Source organism: Bos mutus, chromosome 17, assembly GCF_027580195.1.
Source record: "Bos mutus isolate GX-2022 chromosome 17, NWIPB_WYAK_1.1, whole genome shotgun sequence".
NCBI lineage: Eukaryota > Metazoa > Chordata > Mammalia > Artiodactyla > Bovidae > Bos > Bos mutus.
The window spans coordinates 28,106,525-28,131,165 of NC_091633.1; the positions used below are offsets into that span (position 1 = coordinate 28,106,525).

At 46.1% G+C, this 24,641-nt stretch overlaps 1 protein-coding gene across 1 annotated transcript; it reads right to left on the reverse strand.

The window, feature by feature from the left end:
* Positions 1-291: 291 nt before the first annotated feature.
* On the reverse strand, positions 292-24,528 carry ANKLE2 (ankyrin repeat and LEM domain containing 2). The gene is made up of 13 exons (XM_070386362.1): positions 24,283-24,528; positions 15,989-16,462; positions 14,269-14,463; positions 12,694-12,887; positions 12,426-12,614; positions 9,635-9,757; positions 7,746-7,812; positions 5,914-6,086; positions 5,072-5,178; positions 4,172-4,362; positions 3,243-3,879; positions 2,555-2,686; positions 292-2,203 (listed from the first exon to the last, which is right to left on the reverse strand). The coding sequence occupies exons 1-13, from the start codon at positions 24,467-24,469 to the stop codon at positions 1,981-1,983; spliced, it is 2,892 nt and encodes a 963-aa protein (XP_070242463.1). The 5' UTR covers positions 24,470-24,528; the 3' UTR covers positions 292-1,980.
* Positions 24,529-24,641: the final 113 nt, after the last annotated feature.

Consider the following 24,641-nt stretch of genomic DNA (forward strand, 5'->3'; position numbering starts at 1 on the left):
GAGGTTCCCATCACCTCTTTCCAACCAAAGACATTACACACTGATTGTCAACATCACAGAAAAAGGCTTCCTGTTTCATGGGACGCTTAGGAAATATTTGCTAGTTTAACTGATGCCAAGCAAGGCTTTTCACAACTGTGTTAGGAATGAAAGGACCCCAGATAGCAAATAAACCACTCTCAGATTGATGTTCTATTTAACCCAAACACTGCTTAAGAGTTTGCTAAAAAGGGCACTTTTCCTGGGCACAGTTGAGAGAGGTCTTTCTAAAAGCTTAGAATGATTACCACATGGTTTTAAAAATAATTTATTCCATTAAGTAGTTTTAAAAAGATGTAAAATTGCCACGGGACACATGATAATGCATTTAGTGGAATCAGGGCCAACTTATATAAACAAATGGAGAAATAATCAAAGGTCTAAACTTGAGAAAACAGGAACAGCAGTCTGCAAAGTTAGGGCACATCCCTACTTTAATTTCCGTCTGAATACTTATAACAATATACAGGATGGTATGGTCAAATTTTAGAGAAAACAGATCATCACTATGACTACATCTGTGTTCTGATTTCTTTGAGGCTAGAGATGTCTTTTAAAAACGCCATTTGGTTTGTAGAACAGAATGTATTTTTCTCTTATGTCTAGGTTGTCTGCTACACAAGTGAGAACACCCTGTGTAACAACCTTTTGAATTTTAAAACCTTAATCTCAGGTCCGATATTCCTGACCTATGTCTTGTTATTGTGTGAAAGAAATAAGCTCTTTTCTTTTTTTTTTAACATAAGTTTCAATTCAGAATCTTTACAAATAAAAGACTCTCACTTATGTCTACCTCCTATCACTGTATAGTCTCAAAGAGTAGGTTCAGAAGAATCAAAGGGATTTACAAAGGCACTGGACAGCAGACGCATTGGTAGTTTTCACTTTTGATCAAACACTGGCAATGCCCCCAGAACCCTGCTGTGAGCGGTCACTGGTAACACGGGAGAAACAGCCCTCCCCTCGGCTGCAATGCCCTAGCCCTCCGGGATGCAGAGCTCTGTATGTGCAAACCCTCCAGCAGGTATGGCCCAGGGGGAGGGAAGACAAACCACACCGAAAGGACAGAACTGGGATCAGATATTTCCTCCAAAGCAAATCTTTTGTCTCTACTAAAACGTGATGCTCTTTCATAAAGCAATCCAACTGAAATGCATTCTAAAATACGAGGTACACCTCAAAACCAGGGAACAACATTCAGGTTACTTTATTACACTGCACTGGCAGCTACATAAGGTGCACTGTGAAAGGCCAAGTGCTGGTGAGAAAGGAACACCCTCCAAGGACCGCTGGTGAGTGAGTCCTGTGTGAGACTATTCACATGACTCCCAGCGGCTACCATTTCTCCTCTAGAAAAAAGCTAGTTTCATCTTCTGGTCACTCACTTAAATGTCTTCAGTGACTCCCAACTGTAAGTGTCGCTGCAACTGTCCGACACATGCAAGGCTCCTTTACTCCTGGATGCCCACCTTGTCAGTGTCTAATCAACGGTTGACCGGCAAAGCAGAGAGGATTTTTTGTCATGAACTAGAAAGTCAAAGACCCTTCCCAGAAAAGGCAGAGGTACAAACTTCACCTGTGTTTCAGGAAAAGAGCGGAAGGGAGCGCAGCACTGTCGAGGGAGCAGGGGGCACCCGGCCTCTCTGGTGCCCTCTTTCGTCACGTGTGCACCTGGGGCGGCTAACAGAGCCTGTGTAACCACACTGAGGGTTTTCAGAATATCTGCAGCAGTTTGTATTCACCTTCTCTCTAAATAACAGAAAGCTAAATTTTATACAGAATATTTGCAATTTCTAAAATTATTTTACTCTCTAAATAAGGACTGATAAATTAATCAGAATATTATTTTGGCATGTGAAATTTCAGCAATAAACACAGTACTTTTCTTAACAAACAAAACAACAAAGAACAAACCAAGAACCCCAGCAGTGTGCATGGGCCCTACAAGGTGGCAAGCTGGGCCAGGCGCGCCATCCGGCGGAGGTGGCCCCCGTTGGCGGGGCTGTAGCGCCCGGGGCTGCCCAGGCCGGAGGCGTGAGGTGTGGAGCCAGGCTTCCCAGGGCTGCTGCCTGCAGGGCTGCTTCTCCCAGGGCTGCCGCTAGGAGGGCTACTGACGTCCAGGAGCTGAGACTTCAACTTCCCTTTCAGCGAGGGGCTGGACCAGCTGAGGAAACCAAGAACGGGCAGTCAGCATGGATGGCTGGATGGGATGGGGCGAGTGGAGGCCAAAGACAGGATCTGGGCCCCTGCCCCCGAGAGAACACTGGCAGAGGTGCTGCAAGCCTGGGAGCTGTGAGCCCTGAAGACTGAAAGCTCATTACCATTCCCCACACGAGTGGCATGTGACCCTGAGCAGGAACCTGGGCTACTTCCGTCCCGTACCCACTTGTCAGCAGCACCCTTCCCCTTTGTCACCCCCAGCCACACGTCAGGGAACTTCCCACCAGCTTGGCTAACGGATCTGTGTGAATTTCCCCACGAATCTAGCAACTCTGATCCCTGGGCCTGTGGGTACCTCTGTCTGTCCGAAGGCGAGTAGCAAAGGACAGCGCTCCTCCACCTGTGTACGGCCGGGTACTGGCGAGGGTCCACATCCGTGCACTCCAGGGCTGCCAGAACATCCCGATCCAGTTTTGACGGCTCTTCTCTAGAAGGCACGAGAAGAAGCAAGAACCTCCATGATTACACCCAGAAATGCAGCACCACTGAGTCCATTACCAGCACCGCAGGCACTAGCTGCAGGCTGCAATCCAGTTTGGGGGTGGGGGTGAGGGTGAGGGTGGGACTAGCATGGGCGGGGATGGCAGAGGGAACGTGCTACCCACAGGGAGGAGACCCCAGCCCCAGCCCTGCTGATAAGACGCGCTCTGTGTATTACCACCTCCAGGAAGACAGAGCAGAAGTGGGAACAGGCCATCAGCTGGACAACTGAGACTGACCCCAAGATGGCCTTTCTTCCTAAAACTCATAGGACAGCTCAGTCATGGTGGGAAGTACAGTGGACGCAAGGAGGAGCCAGGAAGGAAAATGCTGTCTCCCACTGGCTTGGAGGACCAATGAGGATGGATAGAAAGCCACCAACTCGTGAGACAGATTGAACAAGTGCCTGTCAGACTGGCCGGGGTGGAGGGAAGTGTCCAAGAATCATACTGGTGCCTCTGCCCACCACCCCCCAACACACGTGCGTGCTCCCCGACTCATACCCAAAAAGGAAGAGCCTCTGGACAGGCTCCTTTGAGGCGGGAATCTCCGAGGGCTCCGAGCCATTGCCATAGCGGGGCTCGTGCACAGAACTGTCTGGATTCAGGCACATGTTAGCAATTCCAGCAGACATCTCATTTTCTGTCCTTCCCTGGTTATTTCCAAGTCTATCAGCAGCAAGAGGTTCTAACACGTCACTTCCTCCCGCGTTCACTCTTGATGTCAGGACCTTCTTATCTCTAGTTTTCACTCTTTGATTTGGTGTCTTAGAAAAGCTACTTTCTAGATTCTGCAAATTCAGTTTATCAAACTCAACAGTCAAGCCGGAGATGGGTGAGCGGAGGTCTTCCTCCCCACTCTGGGCCTTGGGCCTCTTCCCACCCAGGGTCTTGCCATCCCTTAGAGCGCTGCAAAACCCATTTCTGCTGCTGTGGGGACTGGTCGGGGCTGAAGCTTCGATAAGTTCTGTCTGCTCCAAGGGGAGGATGTCACACCCCAAGTCTCCAAAAGCAGCTGCCCTGGGCGGGGTGTTGTTTCGAGCTGTGTTTTGCCGGTTTTTTATCTCTTCCAAACTCATGTCATCGTCTTCATCTAGAAACGCCCTCACAGAGATGGAATTGCTGCACTTCCTCTGACGGCCTGTGAGGGAGAGAAACCAGCTCTCAGAGGTGTTGACAAGGGGACTTCGGGATGTCACCGCGGATAGCACAAACGCTGTGCCAAGTCACTCCCATATTCAAAGCCTCCTCCTTGTTGCTTAAGACAGAAAACCTTGGAAAAAGTCAAGCAGGACCTTGCAGACAGAATTACAGGCTCCAGGCCCAGCTGTGCCCCCTCATGGGCAAGAAAATGAGAAGCCACAGGTTCCCACAGACCTGGCCACAGGACGGCTGCCAGTCTCACCAGCCTTGGATGCACTGCGTGTCCTTACCTAGGGCTGAGGCATCCTCCTGGCGACACGCTGCATTTTCTCCCATGTCTTGTAGGTGCTTTTTGCCTACTTCCTGCTGAGTAAGGTATTCTTCCAGCTTTTGCAGGCCTGCCTGGGAAGACAGATCAACAAAACAGCCCAGAAAGTCCCAGTATTCGACCCAGGGATACCCCAGTTCATGAGCCAGCTCCCTGTAAGAATAAAGCAAATTAACCAGTTTTGAGAGCAGAAGAAAAACTCACAGAACTGACTACACAGAAAAGAGCCACTTTATGCTAGAAATGCCCAAAATGCACCTGCAACCTTGGTTTCATTTTATCCTAAATTTGGGGCTGAAAGAATATGCTTAACTTCCTGAAGCAGTGTCCCCCTCACAGGGTAAGACCGTGCTATGGAATGAGTCAAGGTCACGGGTGAGAAAGGTACCACTTACAAACAAACCATTCCACTCACACCAACACTCACCAGAAATAAAAAAGGGCAAACTGTAAAACTCCACTAACAAAGAACATTTTGGTTTTCATAAAACAACAGTACAAAGTTGAAGACAATTCTGGTTTGGGCCAGACATAAATGTTTAGAGGTCTTTTTCAAGTTGTGAACTTAAAGCTGGGCACATATTTTACGAAAAAGTCTCCCTGTGTGGCTCCTTTCCCCACACAGCCTCACGCTCCTTGGATGCCCCACCTGACTGCCAGGAGGGACTGTTTTCATGGAGCCTTGCTGCACAGGCTGCAGTGTACACCTCTGCAAATTAGACCTTAGTAAAAAGGCTTTAAAGTCTACCAGTAAGGACTTCTGGCAATTACTATTTTGAAAGTCCCAAGCACCAAGCACACTGGCACACAGCACACAAGATACCACCACTCGGCTCTTTGGCACTTCGTGCTCTTTAAGTACCTTCCCACTCTCTCAATGCCTCTTTCTGGATCAGATTTCCTGACACTGTGGAAGAAGCCCGCTTTCTCTCGAGGCGGGGTTTTCCAGAGTCGGCGAAAATCTTCTGCCTAGAACAGAAAGTGTGTTGAGATGCGCTATGCACCCACATTGCCAGGCAGTGCCCCCGCCCAACCCCAAACACAGTGCAGGCAACATGCCCTCCTGCTCTGGAGCTACGGAACTTCAGTTGTATCACAGTAGAGGCCAGGAGGGACCCTGGCAAGGTCTGGGCCGGGATGAGGGTCAGAACTGAACCAGGAGGCTTTGAGGGAGACCCTACAGACCTGCTGCCCAATAATGTGTGTGCTTTTTATGTTTCATGCAGCAAAATCTATTCCTAACATTTTATAGTTGAAGGTAACTAACTACAGCTTTCTTTTACTAAGAGGAAAGAGTGCATACAGGTCAGTATATGAAGTACCTCCGTCTGGAAGGTGAACTTCAGAGTCTGCAAGTGGAAGTTTCCTAGTGACAGCACAAATCCAAGTACAATGGAATGGGCATATGCTGTGCAAGGTCCATGGGCACAGATGGGGGGGCGCAGGTAATGCCAGCATGGGGAGAGTAAGCCCGGGTAAACCTCATTTCTTGGGAGCACCGCTTGTCACATACCTGCTCTAGCTAACAATAATAGAGTCAAGACACTTGTTCCTCCAGGAAAGTTCTGAAGCCTCACTGACAACTCATTGGAGTTTCATGAGACCTGGTCTCCAGGACCAAGCACAAAGCGAAAGGCTGGAAAAACCCAGCACATCTGGTGGGGACAGCCAGGAGTTGTTCCAGAACCTTCCACAGATGCTCACCTTGGATGGACTCAGGGGCCCTGCGAAGGCTCGAAGGGTTAGAACAGGGTCTTTGGGGAAGCCTCCAGTGTGGCCAATGTGAGAGACCTCGCCTGTCTGGTCTGAAGACCACAGCTCCCCGATCACAGGAGAAGACGTGTCCTCTGCCCTCAGGAGGGGCACATAGTAGTGACCTGGGAGGAGAAAACACATGGGGCTAGGTGATGTGTGTGGACAGCCTGCACCACAGTGGCCGTTGCTGCTGCTAAGTCGCTTCAGTCGTGTCCAACTCTGTGAGACCCCATAGACGGCAGCCCACCAGGCTCCCCCGTCCCTGGGATTCTCCAGGCAAGAACACTGGAGAGGGTTGCCATTTCCTTCTCCAATGCATGAAAGTGAAGAGTGAAAGTGAAGTCGCTCAGCCGCGTCCGACTCTTCACGACCCCATGGACTGCAGCCCACCAGGCTCCTCCATCCATGGGGTCTTCCAGGCAAGAGTACTGGAGTGGGTTGCCATTGCCTTCTCCAACAGTGGCTGTTAGGCCCTGGGAATCAGCCTGAGAATCAGCTGGATTATTACCCCACAGGCTCTGCATGCCAGTCAAAGATGTTAACTGTAAAAAGGCTGAGAAAGCTCTGGAGCCAGAGCAACTGAAGAGAGGTCAGTCTGTGCCAGACTCCTGCACCTAAAGAGCCCCACACTCTTCCTCTGCAGAGAAATAAGGAGGAGAAGAAAAAAGGAAAGGGGAACAGCAAACACATGCTTGTTTCCAGGTTCGTAGGAGGACTGAGAGGGACCTGTGAACCAGAGCAGCTGAAGAGGAGCTGGAGAAACCTTACAAAGAAGATGCATGTCAACCTCCATCCTCCCCCAACTCCTATTCTGTTTTGTGTTACAATTTTAACATTGTAACACATATGTTCAGAACACATATCTGAACATATGTGTTCAGGTATCACTGAACACATATCTCCGAACAGACCTGGAATCACACACTTTGGTATGGAACCTGGAAAGGACAAAGGCTGTGAGGCCACAGGGACAATGTGGCAGGAAAGCACCAAGGACACCACGCAAGCGATGGTGGTGGCTGCTGGGGGCCCGTAAGACTTCATACCAAGAGGCCTCACCAAGCCCTGCACTAAAGAAACCACCAGGGATCTGGGCAGGAATGGAAACCAGAGAGAAGTAGATAAAGATGAACACACAGGGGAGGCAAAGAGCTTCCAGTATCTGCAGCAAGGCCATTCAGCAAGCTGCTGCCAACTGCTCAAACTCCCTGGAAACAACAGAGAGGAAAAAGCGGGTAGGAAGCAGGGCTTTCCACCACCAGGTGCCCTGGAGCCTGTAGGCTGGCTGGGACACAGCTTGGGCACTCTGGTCCAGAGGCTGGAGGCTCCGGGAAACCGAGCAGGAAGGACTGCCCCACGGGCCCTGGTCTGAGAAGCCCTTGGCCTGGAGAGTGGTGATCCAGGGCCGGGAGGTCGAAGAAACGGAGATGGGGACAGCCTGGGCAGAGGGCGGTGAAGGACAGGGAGCCACCAAACGACTGACACAGGGGCTCCAGGCAGGCCTCTCCCGCCTTCTGGCTGCCCTGCAGGCTGTGGCCAAAGAAGAGCGGCCGGAGGCACCTGCTGCCCAAGAGGCTGCAGAGGTCAAGGCGTGAGGCTGCAAGCAACAGTCAAGTGACAGACAACTTGGTCTCCCAGAAAAGGGAAGTGGAACCCAGGGTAATTCTGAGGGGGTCCCAACAGCCCCCTGGCTTCACTCCCACAGACAAGGCAGCCTAGATGCTGCCAGGACCTTCATGGAGGGCCTCCTCCTCACTCTGGGCGCCCACTCCCCACCTTACCCTTTAAGTAGTCTCGAATCCGCTCCTTCAGTTCTACAGATTTGTTTTTGCTTCTTTCACAAATAACCTATTAAAAAAAAAGATAAGTGAACACTCTGAATCGAATTTATCACGTTTTCTTATCATGAAAATGATTTTGCAGAAGCAAGTATTAAAGTCAACACAACAAGGACAGATAGATCCTAACACTGAGTATTTCATAAAGCCCACAATAAAAAATGTATGTTTAACAATGCAATCTTCCTTCTTCAATGTTTTGTAAAAGCTCCAAGGGGCCAGGACAAGGAGAACAAACTCTGAGATTACAGGTAAATTTTACCTTCTTTCTTCATGCTGTCTACATTTCCTAATTTTCTGCAAGGAAAGGAAACCTTAAGGTGAACCATCAATTCAGAGCAGACATGTCCATACCTCAGGACTATACACTTCACTGCCTGGGAGCCTGTCTTCTACGGTTTGGCTGGACTGAAATACAACTTCTACTGAACAGGGACACAGATGTTTCATTTTTGCAACTACAGGAATCAATGTTCTCAGACATTAGAGAATATAGAGAACTGTAACATTTTAGCTACAAACAATAAAAAACCAATAACCTTAAAATAAAAAGGAAGGAACCACAAAAGGTATTACCATCTCCTGCCAGCCTGTGAGAAAAACAAATTACCACTGCACAGTGAACCCTTCAAGTAGTGCAACATTTTCTTCTAAACTCTGTAACTGGTTGTGAGAGAAGTCCAATGCTTTAAAGAAGTGTCACCACCTACTGTATGGCACATGGAACTCTGCTCATGTTATGTGGCAGCCTAGATGGGAGGTGAGTTTGGAGAATGGATACATATATATGTATGGCTGAGTCCCTCAGCCAGTTTACCTGAAACTATCAAGGCTATCATCATGATACAAAATAAAAAGTGAAACAAAAATGTGTCACCATCTTACATTGAGAAAACACACACACATGCACACAGAAAGTTGAGTCAGATTTATCCAAAATAATGGTAATTTCTGAGTTGCAGAATTGGCTGGTAAATTTTATTCTTTTTATGTGAATTCTAAACTTGCTACAGAAGTGGGTGCAACTTACATAATCACAGCAAATGAAAAGGAGGTGCCACTGCCAGAACAGGATCTTACAAATTCTATTTCCACAGGGTGGGCAGGTCCAAGCCAGCCAACAGCCCCGTGCATGTTACAAAGTAACCCATCTTCCAGTTCTCTCAGGTCCACCTTTCTCGCTGCCTCACAGCACAGAGGCACTGCTGCCTTCTCTAAAGCGCATTTTGCTCAACTGCTGACATACATTCTGACAAGGCCTGTTCCTAAGGCTTGTATGGGCCAGGTGAGAATATAGAAGAGGGGCGCAGGACAGCTCCTAGTGCACACCGAGAGAACACACGAGCAGCACCATCATCATCACATCATCACCACCGTCTCCATTATCCCTCACCAGTTACCATCATCCTCACCATCGTCTCACATTACCACCACCACCGCCGCCATCACCACCATCACAACCGACTCCATCCTCACCATCTCTATCATCCACGACCACCACCATCAGCAGCACAAGCACCACCTCCCATGTTCTCTCTGACCCTGGTGAGCTGAAGGATGCAGAGGGAACTTATCAAAACACAGTGAGCCACCAAGGACAGCTTGACCACCCAGTTCAGGAAAATAAAATCTGCAAACTAGGGCAGTTCACTCCCTCCTGGCTCTACAGAGGCATCTTCTTCAGAGTACATCTTACTTGACAATCAAGCTTCTGTTGCCATAAGGCAAACACATGCACACAGTTACTTGTGTCTTCACAGTAGCTGTGGTTGCAGACCTTGTAATTATTTTCATTTCTAAAACTATGTAATAAGATTTTAATAGGTACTTACGTCTTCAGGTGTTTTATCATATTTATTCCTTGGGTTTTTTACAATCAAAGGGTGTGAAGAAAGCACATTGACCACATCTACATTTCCAAACTTACAAGCAAAATGCAATGGTGTGTCATAGCCCTGGGAGAAATGCAAAAGAACACTTATATAAACTTTTTGGGTTCATAAAGTTGCTTCAAGTTACTAAAAATAGGTATTTAGTAAAACAAACAAAAACCCTTAAAAATAAAAGACTATAAAAAGGCAGTGTCTTTATAGCTGAAAAGTAACTGGCACACTAGCATACACCCACTTTATGCCAGGGCATTAGCCCAGCTTAACGCTCCGTCCCTGTGTGTCCAGTGGCTGGGGGGAGCTTACAACAGAGCTAGGGTGTAACACCCGGTCAGCAAACAGCAGCTTTAACAATTCAGGGCCCAGTACAGTGTCTTATAATCAATGCTCATAAGGTAAAACAAATAGATTAAAACAAGATCTAGAATTGAGCAAAGCCCATGATTTGGTCTGTAGTCAGAACTCTCTCCAATGGCTAGTATTGCAATAAATGAAACTCTCCCCTTCTGACTCCACAAGGTTTTCCAATTCAATCCCTCCCCAGTCTCCCCACAGACCAGCAGGCCCCTGAGCTGTGGAGCCACCGCCCCTGGCATGTTCACTTGGATGGCCGCAGACTAGGAGGCAGTTCGGCCAAAACAGAATCTGCTTAGGTCCACCTGCAACCACCACACGTTCCAGCCCTCGGGTTCCTCCCTCTACATGCCATGCTGCGTGCTCAGAGCATCTTTCCCAGCTATCTAGAGTCCCCAGGGCCCTGCTGTCCGCACCCACACTCCCGGCTCCAGTCCCCCTTCTCCAAGGTGACCCCAGGCCCCAGTGCAAGCAGATACCCTCAGAGCAGCTCCACCCCCGTTCTGCACCTTCTAAGGTCATCTCACTGTCTCCAGGAGCTGCTGACACCGCCCCTGGCTACCCCACACAGTAAACAGCCAGGGCTCCGAAGACCACTAGGTTCTGCCACACACACCCGGCCCACCTACCGTAGCTGTAGACACACAGAAGGATCAGGGCTGGGCTCCAGTAAAGCTATACTGACTGAATGGGACAGGCTGCCCCTTGCCAGCCCTGGCTTGACTGCCTTCTCCTAACCAGGCCCTCCCCAGTCCACCATCTACCTGAGCCGCCTCCAGCCCTGTGGCCAAGGCTACAGCATCACCACAGCTCCCAGCCAGGCCCAGGGGGCTGTGTCCACTCAGTGTTCAAGATATCAGAGTGCAAAGCGCCCTCCACACTCCCCTTCCTTCTGGCTACCCCTCTTCCTCAAGCACATAACATACTTTCCTAACCTGCTCTGAGCTTTAGCAGCTTGACCCCAGTCACTCCCCTCACACCTGCCAGCAACTTTCATTCCCGCACAGCTGGGGGCCTCTGGGTCCTCTAGCCACTCCTGGCTCATCCAGCTTCTCCTTCACACCACACCCTCTGCTGAGCCCTGGGCTTGGAGGTCAACACTTTAAGCAATTCCTACTCTCAGTGCCTCATGGTCGAAGAATGGGATCTGTAACACCTAATTTCAAGAACTTATCCAGAGGCCTCTGTGGACACACACGCATGTTTTCAACGAGCGCTACACAGGCACGAAAAACACTGTATTACACTTCTGGCAGGGCACACGGGCCTGTATCGCATCAAGAAGTCACACTTCCCAACTGCACTGTCACACACCCTGATTCAGTTTGTTCACACTTAGTCTAATATACTATGACTTTGTTCTCTCTGGCCTATTTCACACTTACTACTGCTTTCATGTAACTACTGTTTCCTCTTTTATGCTCTTCTTTAATTTTGCCAGCATGGCCAAAATTTTTCCCTTCCTCCTTTTCTCTCTTGTGAGAAGTTATTCTTGCTTCCAGTTCTGCATTTCAATGTATCATATTCAGTATGTTAGAAAATAATCCACTAGGCTGTCTTTATTTCCTCTCCTGCCAACCATGATTTCTCAAACTCCTAGGTTTCGCTCAGAATTTACAGCCCTTGGCTCTCAGCCATCATTGGGTTCTCCCTTGTATAAATATGTAAAACTCTTCTGTTTCAAGAATCCTTACTTAAGCCTTATGCACCATTAAAAATCACCCCACTGGGAGGCCCCCTGGTCAGTCAGTGGTGAAGAATCTGCCTGCCAATGCAGGAGATACAGGTTCAATCCCTGGGTGGGGAGGATCCCATGAGCCGCAGAGCAACTAAGCCTGTGCACCACAGCGACTGAGCCCTGCTCTAGGGTCTCTGAGCTGCAACTACTGAGCCTGCATGCTGCAACTAGAAGCACGCACGCCTCGAGCCTGCACTCTGCAACGAGAAGCCACTGCAGTGAGAAGCTTGCACGCTGCAGCTAGAGAGGAGACCCTGCTCTCCGCAACTAGAGAAAAAAGCCCGAGCAGCAATGAAGACCCAGCATAGCCAAAAATAACTGAACATTTTAACCCCACAGGAAATATTCTTCACATAATGTTAAATGTAAACAACAGACATACATAGGACTGTAAGGCACCAAAACCTTTTTACTTCCTGCTCCCTTTAGCTTTGGGGCATTCACTCCCCCTCCTTTCAGCTCAAGCCTCTCTGAACAAAGGCCAGGAGGGAAGTGCCCTGGGGGCGGCTCCACCCCACTTGAGATCCAGGCCAGGGGGCTCTTCTCAAGTGTGACCGGGTCTGCTCTTCCTCAAGGAATGCGCGTCTCCTCTGAGCTGACGCCCAAATACTGTTTCCACCCCAGGATGGCTACAAGGCATACCGCTCTGTCCGGTGTGTTGAGGTACAGGTCCACCACATAGCAAATGCGCTTCTCCAGCATGTGCGGCTCGTCATCTGGGTACATGAGCCGCATGAACTCGGGGTTCTCCAGCGTCTCTAGGGTGAGCTGGCACACAGCAGCCTGGTTCTCTTTGGCAGCCACATGCATGACATTGTACCGACACCCTTCCTGAAAGAAAACAGCAGACTCTGAGCTTCGCTTTCATCACCTGCAGTCTTGATGCTAATGATGCTAGAAGTAGGTTTACCTGTACGATGGTTGGGTTGTCCCCTGAACCAATCAGATACCGGGGATTACTCCAGATGAGGTCGGAAAAGGTGTCTTCGTCTCCCTTCTCCACAGCTTTCCGAAGTTTGGCAGTGAGGTCTTGTGTGCGTGGATTTTTATAGCTGTTTGCTCGCTCTTTGCTGGCTGTTTCTGACTCAGACAGGTACAACCCGTCTGTCACAAAAAGACAATTGAAAGACATTGTATTTCACAAACATTTTATCATTATCCACTATGTGCTTCACTGACAAGAAAAATCTTTCCCATAGACGCTGATGATCTACTTGGGAGTAAAAGCTTAAGAAACAAGGACGATCTGCAGCAGATGTATGCGTGTCCCAGCCTCGGGCAGTGAAGGACAGGCTGTGAAGCTCAGCAGGGGGAGGAAGGATATGGGCACAAGGCCAAGGATACGATCCACTCCTGCACGGGACCTTGCAAGAACAAGGAGCATCCCCAGCAAGGCAGAGTCAAGAGGAAGGTCTTCTGGCTGAATCACAACACCTGTGCGTGTGTGAAAGCCATTTGAGGAACTGTCACCAAACGTGAACAGGGAAACCTGTAAGTGTTGGGAATCATCCTGGCTTCCATGGAGGAAGTGCCTCCATGAAGCGATAGAAGAGGAGGCACACAGCACTCTTGATCAAAGGCCAACTGCCTGCAAGGAGAGCCACTTGCTTCCTCAGGAACCCCAGCCAGCCTGCGAAGCAGGGCCGCTGTGAGCTCACGGAGGGGCCAGAATGAGGCTAGTCCACTGGGGTTTTGTATGATGCTGAAAGCAAAGGCCCCTCACAAGACCCTGGTCCTGAGCTGGGAGTGGCAGTGGCCACGTTTCCGGCTGGACAGCTCCCGCAGGCAAGCTCAACTACTGGAGAACTCTTTTGAAGCCAAGCAGGTGCCACTTGGGCTTCCCTGGTGATGTGGGGGTAAAGAATCCTACCAATGCAGGAGATATAAGAGAATGCAGGTTTGACCCTGGTCGGGAAGATCCCCTGGAGAAGGAAATGGCAACCCACTCCAGTATCCTTGCTTGAAAAATTCCATGGACAGAGGAGCCTGGGGGGCTACAGTCCATGGGGTCACGAAGAGTCGGACAGGACTGAGCACATGCACAACCAAGTGCTTTCATAAGCACAGGTACAAGCAAGTACCACGAGTCTTAGAAGAAGGTGTAGCTTTGGGGCGGAAGTAGATAGGTCTCAGTACCTAAAAAGGCCTAGAACCCAACAGGCTGCAGGAGAGAAAGTGCAATAAGAGGGACAGAACACAGGGCAATGGAGGCCCTTTCGCTGCTTCTCCCACAGCCCTGTCAGCTTTGGGGCCTCAACAGCTGCCTGGCCCACTCAGCTCCTGTTGCCTCAACCCAGACCAGCCAACTGACCCATCCTCCTCCAGTGCTCTGTGGCCCAGGCCTCAGTTCTCTACTCCCAGCACACTGGACTTCTCTCAAAGGTGGAGAAAACTAGTTACCAAGAAAGAGGGTGTAAAATACCCAGGAGTAAATCTGACAGTAATGCCAGATATGAACTGCTATATAAATGAGCTTTTAACCCACCATTGCTAAAGAGTGGTGCTGTTTTCACAGGAGAAAGTGGTAAAGAGGTTTTGCTTGGAGAAGGGAAATAATCACAACTTCCTCTGGCAAATTTCTCAGCATCTTCTCGGTTTGTAAAAGCTTTAAATCGGGATCCTTTGTTCATCTTGACAGCTTGTAAGGCTTCCTTTTTATCTTCATAAACGTGAATCCTTTCTGTATGGGAAAAGCGACAAAGGAAAATCAGAGACGATTAACAGGAGCCCTTGTCACCTAATTCACACTTGAAGCCCCCTGGGTTTGTTAATTAACAATTGTTACCCAATAGCCTAATTTTTCTCTCATTAATATTTCAGATTTTTAATCTTCGAAAAAAAAAAAGGGCTTCAGTTAGCAAAAAGAATACAGAAAGTTTGATCATATGAATATGCATGGATATAAATGATAAATATTTTATATATGTATATGCAGTTTTTACACCTAAGGACATAAAAATAAAATTTAATAATTTTAAAAGTAAGTCAAATAACTATGACTATTGGACTTCCCTAGTGGTTTAGTGGTTAAAAATCTGCCTGCCAATGCAGAAGACATGGGTTCAATCCCTGCTTTGGGACGATTTCCACATGCCACGAAGTAAGGCAACTACTGAGCCCTTGCCCTAGAGCCTGTGATCTGCAACGAGAAGTCACAGCAATGAGAAGCCCGTGTACTGCAACTAGAGAAAGCCCAAGTGTAACAACAAAGACCCAGCACAGCCATAAATAAATAAATAAAAAATACACACACAAAAAGGGTACTAGATATAAAAATAAGGCAGGTTTCCCTTATTTGAAAAGACCAAAAGGGAAGTTTAATAACATGAGTATGGTTGACAGAACAGAAACAAGATACTTGTTTTCCCTTTTCAGATAGACAAAAATGTACATTTCATATTATAGCGAGGCTAAAAAGTCACTCATTCATAGCAAATAGTAATATCTTTTGGAGGACCGTAGCTTTCAGTTTTAAAAATGCATACTGAAAAAAAATACAAAAAACCTTTTGACCTGACACTCTTACCAATTTTATAAAAATAAAAATAATGTATGTACTTACATATATATGTTAAATGTAAATTAAAATATATTAAAAATATAAAAGTAATTAAAATTTAAATACATAGATAAAACATAGTAAGCAGGGTCAGAATGATACACAAAACAGTAAGATCTGGGTGGGGAGGAATAAATTTCATCTTTATGGACCACACATATATATATAAAATGTACATATTATGTACACTGTTTTACAAAAAGTAACTTCGTTCTGATCAATATCAAGCTTTCAATACTTCTTTCCAATGCTATTTTAGTCTTATTTAAAATTACAATTCTTTAATGTTGAAAATTATAATTCACTGGCCATTTGCATTCATTAATATAAAAGGTGGTCAGGTTACAGAGAATTAAAAAAAGTGAGGGAGATGATTAATCAAAAAATGGAGCCAGTCCATAAATATTTATAAGTGAACTATATCTTCACAGAATCCAATTTCCTTAATTTCTAAAAATTCCTATAGATTTACAAAAAATTTAGGAGCGTTCTATATAAAAATGTGAACGATGGTTAGTTTGAAGGAATGAGATTATGGTGACTAAAGTCTTCTTTATTCTCTTCTGTAGTTTGTGATCTTTCAAAATCCCTCTCCTCTGATGTAAATGAACCACCTGTGTAAGAGGCACCCTACTGGTCACATTACCATTTCTTGCTGGAGTATCCTCGAAGGCGGCTGGGCACACCCCGTAGTAGAGAGGCACCTCTGCAGAGGCCCTCAGCACGGCTTTCTGGCTGTTGATGCCGCCTGAGGCACTGAAGGGCGCTGAACAGGTCTTAGATGTCACGGCGTCTTCCTCTGGAGGATTCAAGCCCACACTATAACCAAAGTCTCTGTCTTCAGAAAAGCTGACCTGCTCAGCTGGGCTCCCTACTGCAGACTTCACAATCCTTTGTGTGTCCTGGCCCAGGGATGGGGCATCTGCGGCACCAGGGTCGGACAGGTGTGAAGGCAGTGTACCACGCTCTAATAAAGCCTGCGCCAGTTTTTTCTCAAAAATGAACCTGGTTGTTGATGTAATGGGTCCACATTTCAATCCAGCTTTGACAATCTCTTCTCTAAGCTCATCTGGATTCAGGAGCTTCAATCGCGCCAAGATGGTATCCATTGTCATTTTACCTAGGCCCAAAAGAACGAAAATCAATTTGATGGTTGTAAGTATGTCTTTCCTTAAACAAATTCAGCAAAGTTGCAGGATACAAGATTCATGTACAGAAATCTGCTGCTTTTTTATACACTAATAATGAACTACCAGAAAGAGAAAGTAACAAATCCTGTTTAAAATAACATCAAAAAGGATAAAATGCCTAGGAATAAACTTAACTATAGAGGTGAAGACCTGTGAAGACAGACATTTCTCCAAAGATACACAGATGGCCAACAGGGACATAAAAGGTACCCAACATCACTAATTATTAGAGAAATTCAAGTCAAAACCACAATGAGATATCACCTAACACTGTCAGAATAGTTATCATCAGAAAGTCTACAAATATCAAAGGCTGGAGATGTACAGAAAAGGGAACTCTTGTACACTGTTGATGAGACTGCAAAATGGTATAGCCACAATGGAAAAACAGTATGGAGGTTCCTCAAAAAACTAAAAACACAACTACCATATGATCCAGCAATCCCACTTTTGGGATATATCTATCTGTCTATATACACACACCCAAAGGAAACAAAAACGCTAATCTGAAACGATATGAGCACCCCCAATGTTCATAGCAGCATTATTCACAATAGCCAAGCTACAAAAAAATGAAATTTTGCCATTTGCAACAACACAGAAGCGCTTGGATGGTATTATGCTTAGTGAAAGAAGTCAGACAAAAAGACAAAAACTATGTGTAGTTACGTGTATGAGGAATCTAGAAAATAAAACTAGTGAATACAACAAGAAAGAAACACTCACAGATAAAAGAGAACTAGTGCTTACTGGTGGGGAGGGAAGGGAGGGGCAAGATCTGGTATGGGATTAAGAAATGCAAACTACTATGTATAAAATAGACAAGGATGAAGGATAGGTTTACATCACAGGGAATTATAACCATTATCTTGTAATAACTTTTAATGGAGTACAATATGTAAAAATACTGAATCACCATGCTGTAACCTGAAACTAATATTATATTGTAAATCAACTATACTTCCATTTTTTAAAAAAAGTGGCAAAAGAGCTGGCTTCAGGGAACTCCCTGGTTAGGACTCCATGCTTCCATTGCAGGGGGCTTGACCCTTGACTGGGGAACTAAGATCCCAAAAGCAACACACTGTGACCAAAAAAAAAAAGGTTGACTTCAAAGCTTCATCTCAATCCATTATTTCCCCATACTCTTTGGAGTCTATGACACAATCTCATCACAGCGACATTCTAGGGAGGCCAGCATGCTGGAGAAACAGGTGCACCACTTGTCGCCAGTTGCAATATGTGTGTATGTGCTAAGTCGCTTCAGTCGTGTCCAACTCTTTGTGACCCCATGGACTGTAGCCCACCAGGCTCCTCTGTCCATGGAATTCTCCAGGCAAAAATACTGGAGTGGGTTGCCATGCCTTCCTCCAGGGGATCTTCCTGACCCAGGGATCAAACCTGTGTCACTTCTGTCTCCTGCATTGACAGTCAGGCTCTTTACCTCTAGGGGCACCTGGGAAGCCCAGCTGCAGAATAATTAGGAAGAAATCCCCAGGAAAGCAACTGGACAATGTCCATCAAAACTCCAACTCCAGAAATTTATCCTACAGATACATCTGTACTTTATTCCATACATGATGAGAAATTATACAAAGATTTAAACAGAAGCGCCACAGATAGCTCTGGAAGTCATTTTGCTAATACTGATGACAAACAGCGAACATTTAATGTGGGGGATTTCCACGTGCCTGGTTCTATCCTAAGCACTCTGTCAGCACTAAGTTATTTAAAATTCACGGTAACTCCGCATGAAAGTTTATTGCCATTGCTCACCCTTGCTTCATAGATGGAGATCCTAAATCAGAGAAGCTAAGTGACTTGTTCAAGTTATACAGTCACCAATCAAATGGATGTGAACTAGAGCTGGAGCTTTCATCAATACATTTAGAGAAAGAGCAGTTAAATCTATGGTACAGGTTTAAGGATGGTTAGCTAAAATTGGGAGAAGGTAAGAAAGGACAGAGCACGGGTCACTGCTGCAGTTACTGGGGCTGGAGGTGAGGGCTCAGACTAGAGAAACAGGATGTCTTGACCACAGATGAGATGCAAGGGTTGGGGTTTGGAGGGACTGTAGTGGGCCCATAGTAATACCTAGATTTCCAGTCTAGATGCCTAGAAAGCAATTCTCCTGAGGCAGAGAATATGAAAGATGCAAATGGGGATTTAGGAATTGAGCATCAGAGACACCCACTGCACATCAAGTAGGCATTTTGATTTTCAAGTCTGAGATTCAGAAAACATTCAGAGTGAGAAAAACAGAGATGGGTGTCAAGGGTACATAAATGAGTGCTTAATCCTTGCCTCAACACCTTGTCTCCAATTCACTGGCCTGTCATGCAGCAAGCAGAGTGAGCTTGGATTCAGTAACAGCTGAATGATAGTTATTTCTGTATTTTTCTTTTTAAATAAATTTTTATACCACCTTTCCCCCATTCACATACTCCAAGACTTCAAAAATCTTACTGAAGCCACATGCAAGGCAAAGCAGGGGTGGGGAGGACTGGGGCAGATGTTATGAACAAATGGACAGAAACTCCACCTGATCCTGATAATATTCTCTTTTGCATATACCATCCCTGTGTCCTGACTCTAAAGCTATCTTTTAAAAAAATTTATTAGATTGATGAAAAAGTAATTGCAGTTTCTGACCATGAATTTTAAATCATTATAACCAGCCTCAAACACATCTTTATTAATCAAAATAGGAACCATTACAATCAACACATTTTTTCCCAATGAGAAAAAAAAATCCATGCTTCAAGACTTGACAAACTTTTGGAAAGCATTTTCTACCTCCTACTGGTGTGGAAGTGCTTTCCCTGCAAAAAGTTGTTGAGATGCTTGAAGAAGTGGTAGTCAGCTGGTAAGAGGTCAGGTGAATATGACGGATGAGGCAAAACTTTGTAGCCTAATTCGTTCAACTTTTGAAGGGTTGATTGTGTGATGTGTGGCCAGGTATTGTGGAGAATTCGGCCCGTTTTGTTGACCAATGCCAGCTGCAGGCGCTGCAGTATCCAGTGCATTTCATCGATTTGCTGAGCGCACTTCTCAGATATAAGGATTTTGCCAAGATTCAGAAAGCTGCAGTGTATCAGTACAGCAGCAAAGCACCAATGGTGACCAAGACCTTTTTTTGCTGCAAGTTTAGCTTTGGGAAGTTATCCTTCTCGGAACTTCTCGGTCCAACCACTGAGCCAGCTGTTGTATACAATCCACTTTTTGTTGCATGTCACAATCTGATCAAGAAATGGTTCGTTGTTGTTGAGTAGAATAAAAGCTGACGACACTCCAAAATAACGATTTTTTAAAATTTTCGGTCAGTTCAAGCAGTACCCATTTAACAAGCTTTTTCACCTTTCCAATTTGCTTCAAATGCCAAATGACCACAGAACGGTCAATGTTGAGTTCTTCAGCAACCTCTCGTGTAGCTGTAAGAGGATAAGCTTCAGTGATTGCTCTCTATTGGTCGCTGTCAACTTCTAGTGGCCGGCCACTAAGCGCCTCATCTTCAAGGCTCTCGTCTCCTTTGCAAAACTTCTCGAACCACCACTGCATTGTACGTTCATCAGCAGTTCCTGGGCCAAATGTGTTGATGTCTCAAGTTGTCTCAATGCTTTACGGCCCATTCTGAACTCAAATTAAAAAAAAAAAATCGCTCAAATCTGCTTTTTGCTTAACATCATTTCTATAGTCTAAAATAAATATAAAATTAACAGCAAGTAATAAGTCATCAGCAAAAGAAAAAAAAAGGGAGAAACACACATTAAAATGATAACATAACCACATGTATTTAAAAATGCATTCTAATATCAAATGGCAAAATTTAACAATGCAAAACTGCAACTACTTTTACACCAACCTAATATTTTTAATTGGAGGATAATTGCTTTATAATGTTGTAAAGATTTCTGTCATACATCAACATGAATCAGCCATAGTTATACATATATCCCCTCCCCTCTTGAACCTCCCTCCCACCTCCTAGCCCTCTAGGTTGTCACAGAGCACTGGGTAGAGCTCCCTACAAAATATAGCAAATTCCCATCTATTTTACATATGGTAATGTATGTTTCAACGCTACTCCCTCAGTTCCTCTCATTCCCTGCTTCCCTGCTGTATCCACAAGTCTGTTATCTACATCTGTGTCACTACTGCTACCCTGCGAATAGGTTCATCAGTAGCATTTTTCTAGATTCCATATATATATGTTAATATATGATATTTGTTTTTCTCTTTCTGACTTGCAACTTCACTCTGTATAACAGTCTCTAGGTTCATCCACCTCACTAGATCTGACTCAAATTTGCTCCTTTTTATAGCTAAACAATATTCCATTGTGTATATACATACACACATATATATGTATATATATACACACACATATATGTATATATACACACACAACACAACTTCTTTATCCATTCATCTGTCAGTGGATATCCAGGTTGCTTCCATGTTCTGGCTACTACAAACAGTTAAAGCTACCTTTTTAATATAGGCTAATCTGAAGAGGGGTTTGTCCTTGTAACCAAGTAAGCCATGAAGAGAACAATTATATTATATCACCAACTGTGCGACCCTGAGCAAGTTATGTAAACTCTTAAGCCTCAGTTTCCTCATCTATAAAACAGATATAATAATAGCTCTACTTCTTAGCTTAACAAGAATTAGATAAAATAATGCATGTGTTTGACACTGACAAAGTATCCATAAATGTCAGGGATACGAAGTTATTACTAAGTAATACAAGCTTATTAGCCTTGCAGAATACACAGTATGCTAGAAAGTCAACTTGAATAAAGACAAACATATATCCTCTGTTACTGATATCCTTAATACACAAATATTTGCTCATGTGTGGGAAAGAAAAGATAAAGCAGAAAATAATGAGACTAGTTAGCTTCAGGGGAGGGTGCGAAACAGATAGGAAGGCCAGAGGGCAGGGGAGAGGACACTTCTGAATGATTTTATGTTCTGACTTTTAGTAACATGTCTGTGATTCACACACAGAAAAACTATGTAAATAAACAAATAGATAGGGGAGACCTCCAAGTGGAATACAAACCAAAACAAATGTGCTCATCAGTATTACAAGTTAGTAACACAATGAATGGGAGAAGGAATATAGCCACTGAAAAATAACACATGATGCTTTCCTCTAAGGGTAAAGACAGGAAGGGTACACAGACACTCTAGCTGGAAGGTAGGTGTTCACAGTGGTATAAGTTAGTGATTCTGAAGCTTTTTGTGTGTCCTCTAGGTATCAGCAAATAATTGGATATATTGTGGCTGCTGAGACCCAGGCTCCTCACTGACAGAGAAGGGAGAGGCTACAATAGGACTCAGAAAATTTCTGTAAAGGGCCGAGAGTAAATTTTGAGGCTCTATGAGCCAAAGAACCTGCAAACACTCAAGAGCCATAGATGAAAGATGGCTGTCTTCCAAAAACAGGTAGGAGCCAGATTCGGCCTGTGGGCCATAGTTTACTGACCCTTGGGCTAGAGTTAGAAGTATCTGCAACATGTCCATTCATTTGATAGAGACATAAATATACAGATTAAGAAACTGAGGCAGGTCTGCAGACTGTATAACACTTCCTGACTTTACTACTAGCAAGCAGTATGATTACACAAGATCCTAACATTTGGGAATCTAAGTGGATGTATACAGGGTTTCTTTAACTATTTTATATTTTAATTATAAACACAAGAAGTTGGAAAATGGTACAGAGGTCTTGTGGACTCACCATGTGGCTTCCCTCAGTGGGACACCTGAAACACTGCATCCAACCCAAGCAGCAGACCCCGGCACTACACACTGAACTAACCACATCCTCACCGGGTTCTGCAGTCACTCTCCTCTTGTGTCTTTGTATGTAACTCCGTGACCACTTACCATATGATCGTTTATCACACGAATAGCTTCACACAGACATGCTAAATTACTGAACTGTTCCATCACCACAAAGATCTTCCTGCCAACTCTTGACTGTCACATCCAATCTCCTCCACTGTTCTCTACCCATGAAAACCACTGAGGAGTCCTCCGTTGTTATAATACCTTCACTTCACGTTATATAAATAGAATTATACACTACAGACCTTTTGAGGTTGGCTTTTTTCACTCGGCATAATGCCCTTGAGATCCATCCGAGCTGCTGATGGATCAACAGTCTGGCATCACTGCTGAGCAGCATTCCACAGCATGAAGGTGCCAGTTTTATCCTTCAGACACATCTGGGCTGTTCCAGTTTTTGGCAATTACAAATGAAGTTATAAACGTTTGCATAAGGGTTTTCATGTGAAAATAAGTTTTCGACCTTCTAGGATAAATGCCCATGAGTGAAGTACAGGTTCAACTATTTGAGAAACTGGGAGTTTGACTTCAGAATGATTGCACCTTTAAATTTTTTACCAGCAGTAAATTAAAAAAAAAAAAAAAATTTCTATCAGCAGTAAATGAGACCCAGTTTCTCAGGGTTTCCACTAGCATTACCAAATGTCATTGGTATTTTTTATTTTAGCCATTCTCATAGATGTGTAGTGATATCTCATTTTAAGTTTAATCTGCAATTTCATGACTGGCTAGTGATGTTGAACATCTTTTCACATGTGTTTATTTCTTCTGTACCATTTTTGTAATTTTTTGTCTTAAGTGACTTAAAAATATAAGTTAAAAATTTAAAAAGAAATAAATAAGACACTCCGAACTGTAATTTCTTAGACTTTGGTGGCTGAGACCCTAAATAAAGAATCTGCCTGCAATGCAAGAGACCCGGGTTCCTTGCCTGGGTCAGAAGATTCCCCTGCAGAAGGGAAGGGCAACCCACCCCAGTATTCTTGCTGGGAGAATCCTATGGACAGAGGAGCCTGGCAGGCTACAGTCCATCAGGTTGCAAAGAGACTGACAGCGGCTTTCCCTTCACTTTTCAGACCACTGGCCCCAACCGTCTTCAGTCTTAGTGTCTGCATAGTCTTTCACTGGGGCGTTCTGTTTTCTGACAGGGTTTTCTGTCACAATGGGCTTTCTGACACAGTGCTGACAGTGTACCTGGACATAGCAGCATGCTATTCACTAAAGACATCACCTGAAACTTCCTGAAGGGGTGAGAGAAGGTAAACAACCAAAAACCCAACAGGCTGGAGGGCTAGCTGGACCTGTGTCAACAGGCCTGCATCTCCACACGGCTTCTGCCTGGGACTTGTCATCCCCGCCGTGCGGGACCTTCCTGAGGCCTGCTCCCTCAGCTGTAAACACTAAGTCATCTGTAAGGAGCGCTGCAGCCCCGAGAGATCTAGGTAGGGTCATCAACTGTGCTTTCTGCTAATAAAATTCTATCTCCTTATCAGGGTACTTGAGAAACTGTTGTTTATCCTTCAGGAAGAAACCAAACTTGCCGGCAACGCGGTGAAAGAAAACTGAACGAAGGAGGATCTGGGATGCACGCGGGATGCACGCAGGGTGCACACTGCCTTCTCGGTCAAATCAGGGGGCTCAAACCCACAAAACTGGGCACAGACGTGCTCCCGGGCGTCCAGCTTTGCGGCGCTCTCACCGTCTGCAAGCAAGGACTCGAGCGTTTTACTTCAAGTCTCTTCCCAGAACACCGACTCACGCCGGGGAGAGGGATCCAAGCTCGGAGAGGAGAAGCTCGGGGGAACCCGAGCCGGGGAGGCGGGTGGGAGAAAACGGGAAGGAGGACCCAAGCCCGGGCAAGGGAGCGGGCCCACCCGCGAACCGGTCTTACCTGAATCCGGGGCTGGGCCCGCGGCCGCGCGGGACGGCGGGTCGGGTGGACCGCTCTGACCCAGGCCCCGCGGCCGCCTGTCCAACCGCCGCACAAGCCAGCGCACCGCGATCAGCAGCACCGAGGCACCCAGCAACTCCCAGGCCAACGCCGCCCACTCAGTCGCCGCCAGCCGCGGCCACAGCATCGCCACAACTGGCCCGGGTGCCGCCGCCGCCGCCACCGCCTCCGCCTCCGCCGAGGCCCGCTCGCTCGAGGACCCCACGCGCCAGGCTGCCTGCACCACTGCCTGACGGCGCCGCGCCCGGGGTCAGCTGGGGCGGGGCCGGATCCGCACGCGCGAGACAGGGCGCTTGACC